General features: G+C 37.5%; 1 protein-coding gene across 1 annotated transcript; it reads right to left on the bottom strand.

Annotated features, from left to right (window-relative positions):
- Window positions 1–1432: 1432 nt before the first annotated feature.
- LOC132663154 (thymosin beta-4-like) lies at window positions 1433–1693 on the bottom strand. Its single transcript, XM_060609199.3, has one exon. The coding sequence runs from the start codon at window positions 1691–1693 to the stop codon at window positions 1559–1561; it is 135 nt and encodes a 44-aa protein (XP_060465182.1). The 3' UTR covers window positions 1433–1558.
- Window positions 1694–4663: the final 2970 nt, after the last annotated feature.

The following is a 4663-nucleotide window of genomic DNA, read 5'->3' as shown; positions in this document are numbered from 1 at the left end:
TCCTTTTTATTTCTGTGGTGTCAGTTATTATTTCTCTTCTTTCATTTCAGATTTTGTTTGAGTCTTCTTTTTTCTTTCTTTCTTTCTTTCTTTCTTTCTTTCTTTCTTTCTTTCTTTCTTCGTGTGTTTTCGTGTTTTTTTTTTATGAGTCTGGCTAAAAGTTTAGCAATTTTGTTGATTTTTTTTTTTCAAAGAACCAGCTCCTGGTTTTATTGACTTCTACTGTTTTTTAGTTCCTATTTCACTTATTTCTTCTCTAATCTTTATTATTTCCTTCCTTCTGTTTTTGGGCTTTGATTATTATTCTTTTAGTAGCTCCTTTAGGTGTAAGGTTAGGGCTATTTAAGTGTAAGTTTCTTTGAGATTTTTCTTGCTTTTGAGGTAGGCTTGTATTGCTATAAACTTCCCTCCTGGAACAGCTTTGGCTGCGTCCCAAAGATTTTAGACTTTTGAGTTTTCATTTTCATTTGTCTCCATGTAGTTTTTGATTTACTCTTTAGTTTCATGGTTAACCTATTCATTGTTTGTAGCATGTTATTTAACCTCCATGTATTTGTGTTCTTTCCAGATTTTTTCTTGAGGTTGATTTTTTGTTTCATAGCATTGTGACTGGAAAAGATGCATGGTATGACTTCAATCTTTTTGAGTTTGTTAAGATTTGTTTTTTGGACTAACATGTGATCTATTCTAGAGAACGTTCCATGTGCACTTGAAAACAATGTGTATTCCACTGTTTTAGGATGGAATGTTCTCAATATATCTGTTAGATTCATCTGGTCCAATGTGTCACTCAAAGCCACTCTTCGTGTTGATTTTCTGTTTGAATGATCTATCCATTGATGAAAGGGGAGTGTTAAGTCCTCTACTATTATCATATTTCTATCAATTATTTTCTTCATATTTGTTAAAAAATGCCTTATGTATTTGGGTGTCACTATGTTGGGTGCATAAATATTTACAATTGTTATATCTTCTTGTTGGATTGTTCCCTTTATGATTATGTAGTGTTCTTCTTTGTCTCTTGTTATAGTCTTTGTTTTAGTCTATTTTGCCTGATATAAGTTTGCTACATTGGCTTTCTATACACTTCCATTTGCATGATAAGTGCTTTTTCCATCCCTTCACTTTCAATCTGCATGTGTCTTTTTTTTTCAGGTTTTAAAACTTTTTATTTGCACATTCAAAAAATTGTATATTCCAATAATTAAAGTTGTTTGAACAAAAAAATGGTTCTGTGATTAAACTGCAAATTACAGTTTGCAGGACACCTTGGGCCAGCTTGGTTTTTACTCTGGATTTCACTCTTGTACCACCCAGCTTCTCTCTTCACCAGCATGCAAGTTCTTTCCCTTCCCAGCCAGCCAGACAAGCAGAAGGGAGAGGTAGGCATGGCCCTTGTTGTCAGTATTTCTTGATTCTTTGATGTAAAAAGGGGCAGCACAGTCATTTAAACTTGATCCAACCTCTTTGCATCTTACAAAGTTAAACAGCTGAAAAAAGTAAAATAAGAAGGCAATGCTTGTGGAATGTACAGTGCATATTGACTGTGCATGCCTCATTATGATTTGCCTGCTTGCTTTTCCTGTTCAGTTGTTTCTTTTGAAGTCAGTGGATTTTTCTTTTGCGTTTCTGTCTTCTTCAGTTTCAACTTATTGAATTTCTCAATCTCAGCCATAATGGGTTTGTCAAACATGGTTTCGGGAGAAAGGAATGAGGTGTGGGAGTGAGCAAAGTCCTGTCTGCACAGTGGCTGCTGCATGAGTACCAATCTGCATGTGTCTGCATCTCTCGTAGGCAGCATATGGATGGGTCTTTCTTTTTTTATCAATTCCATCACCCCATGTCTCTTGAATGGAGGATTTAGTACATTTATATTCAAAGTAATCATTGACAGGTATGTACTTATTGCCATTTAGTTACTTTTTAATGGTTGTTTTCGTAGTTCTTTTCTATTCCTTTCTTCTCTTGCTTTCTTCCCTCATGGTTTGCTGGCTTTCTTTAGTGATATACTTGGATTCCTTTTTTTAAAAAAAATTTGCATATCTATTATCAGTTTTTTGAGTTGTGGTTACCTTTAGGTTTATATGAAACATCTTGTGCATATAATAGCCTATGAGTCCATTCTAAAAGCACTACATTTTTACTTCTACCTCCCCATGTTTTATGTATATAGTGCCATACTTTACATGCTTTCATTTTATGAATCCCTTGACTGGGTCAAGGGATATAGATATACCTAATAGATATATTTAATTTTGCTGCTTTTGTGGTTTCTACTTTTCTTGCTCCTGCTTGTGATCTTTCCTTTTCACTGAAAGAATTCCTTTTAATATTTTTTGTAAGGCTGGTTTAATAGTGATAGATTCCTTTAATTTTTGTTTGCCTGAGAAATTCTTTAATTTTTTTTAAGTAGGATTCATACCCAGGGTTGAACCCAACATGGGGTTTGAACTCACAACCATAAGATCAAGGCCTGAGCTGAGATCAAGAGTTTGATGCTTAACCAACTGAGCTACCCAGGAGCACCTGTCTGAGAAATTCTTTATCTCTCTTTCTATTCTGAACGATAGCCTTGTTGGATGAAGCATTATTCATTGCAGGTTTTCTTTCAGCACTTTGAATATATCATGCCACTCCCTTCCGGCCTGCAAAGTTTCTGCTGGAAAATCATCTGACAGCCTTATGTGGTTTCATGTATCTGTAACTGTTTCTTTTCTCTTGCTGCTTTTAAAATTCTCTCTTCTTCACTAATTTTTGCCATTTTAATGACTGTGTGTCTTGGTGTGGGCTTCCTTGGGTTGATTTTGTTGGTGGCTCTCTGTGCTTCCTGGATCTGGATTTCTGTTTTCTCCCCCAGATCTGGGAAGTTTCCAGCTATTATTTCTTCAAATACATTTTCTGCCCCTCCCCTTTCTCTCTCTTCTCCTTCTGGGATTCCTATAATGTGAATGTTGTTACATTTGATGGTGTTGCTGAATTCCCTTAATCTATTCTCTCTCTCTCTCTCTCTCTCTCTCTCTCTTTTAATTAAGTTTTTTTTCTTTCTCCTATTCAGCTTGATTGCTTTCCATTACTCTGTTCTCCAGGTTGATGATTCATTTTTCTGCTTCCTGTAGTCTACTATTTATTCCCTTTAGTGTATTTTTAATTTCAGCTTCTGTTCTTCATTTCTGATTGGTTCTTTTTTACATTTTCTTTCTCTTTGTTAAGGGTCTCATTGAGATCCTCCACTCTTCTCAAGTCCAGTGAGTATCTTTATGACCATTACTTTAAATTCTCTCTCAGACATATTACTTATCTCTGTTTCCTTTAGCTTTCTTGCTGTGATTTTTGTCCTGTTCTTTCATTTGGAACATATTCCTCTGTCTCTTCATTTTGTCTAACTGTCTGTGTCTATTTTATGTGTTAGGAAAGTCAGCTACATCTCCTGCTTTTTCAAGTAGTGGCCTTATGAAGAAGAAGTTCTGTGGTGCCCCATAGTGCAGTGTCCTCTGTTCCCCAGAGCCTAGCACTTCAGGGATGTCTTCTATGTGTCTTATACACACTCTACTGTTGTGGCTGAACTGCATTTGCCTTCAGTCCAGTCATCTGCAATGGCTCCCTTTGCCTGTTATGGGTAGTGTTTGGTCCCAGTGTTGTTAATGGCCCAATCTGGGGCCACCTTGGGCTTGAGCTGAGTTAGATCAGGTGTTTTCCAGAACTGTGGTTGCACTAAACTGCAGGATGTTCTCACTGTGTTGTTCCTCGGGAGACTTTCATTGGTGGGTGGGGCCTGTAGTCAGACTAGATGTCTGCCCCCAGCCCACTGCTGGGGCTTCGGTCAAACTGGTATGAGTAGTTATCTTCCCCTCTTCCTGGGGCAGGAATAACTGGAGTGGTATTGGCCCATGTTGCTGCTAGCACACTGCCATGCTTGTGGTGCCACTCTGGATGGACTTCAGCCAAGGGCAGCTTGAGTGGGGTGATCTCTAGGAGAGCATGGTGGTGGGCTGCATGATGTTATCAAAGTTTGTGTAGGTCTGCTGTGGGAAAACTGGCACTGCTTTGGAAAACTGCTGAGGGCAGGTTGGATAAAACCTTGATATAGAGGTCTGATCAGCCAAGGTTCACATCCCAACTCTTATCTGTAGTGTCAAAAAGACAAATTATTAACCTCTCTAAACCTCAATCTAGTTATCTGTAAAGTGGGGAAAATAATACTTATATGTTCATGTTATTGTGAAGTTTAAATGAGATAATGGATATGAAGTGATTAGCACAATGCTTGGTACATGATTAAGTGCTTAGTAAAGTGGTGCCCACATCCACATACTGGAACAGACTGTTCAGAGAGATTGCAGAATTCCTAGGTTAAGTACAACTCTCAAGAGCAGAAACTTTGCCTTGATAGTCTATAGTAGTTTGCATAGTCTCCTTGACCATGAGTCCCTATTTTTTTCCTTTCGTTTTCTAGTTCAATTCTATTATATTATTCTTAAAACCAGTAGTAAGAAATGTATGTTTTCTTCCAGCATGGCTAAACCACAGTTTTAAATAGAAACAGGAAAGTTTTCTTCTACTTGATGCTCTTTAGCAGTATTTTAGTAGAATTTTTGGCTGCAGCATCACATCGAGGCAGTATCCTTCAGGGAACTTCTCTGTCCTTTTTCTAGGTTGGTGTGGT

The sequence above is a fragment of the Panthera onca genome, chromosome D4, assembly GCF_046562875.1.
Source record: "Panthera onca isolate mPanOnc1 chromosome D4, mPanOnc1 haplotype 2, whole genome shotgun sequence".
In the NCBI taxonomy this organism is placed as follows: domain Eukaryota; kingdom Metazoa; phylum Chordata; class Mammalia; order Carnivora; family Felidae; genus Panthera; species Panthera onca.
Note: the sequence above shows the minus strand (reverse complement) of the source record. Positions and strands in the feature narration are given on the sequence as shown.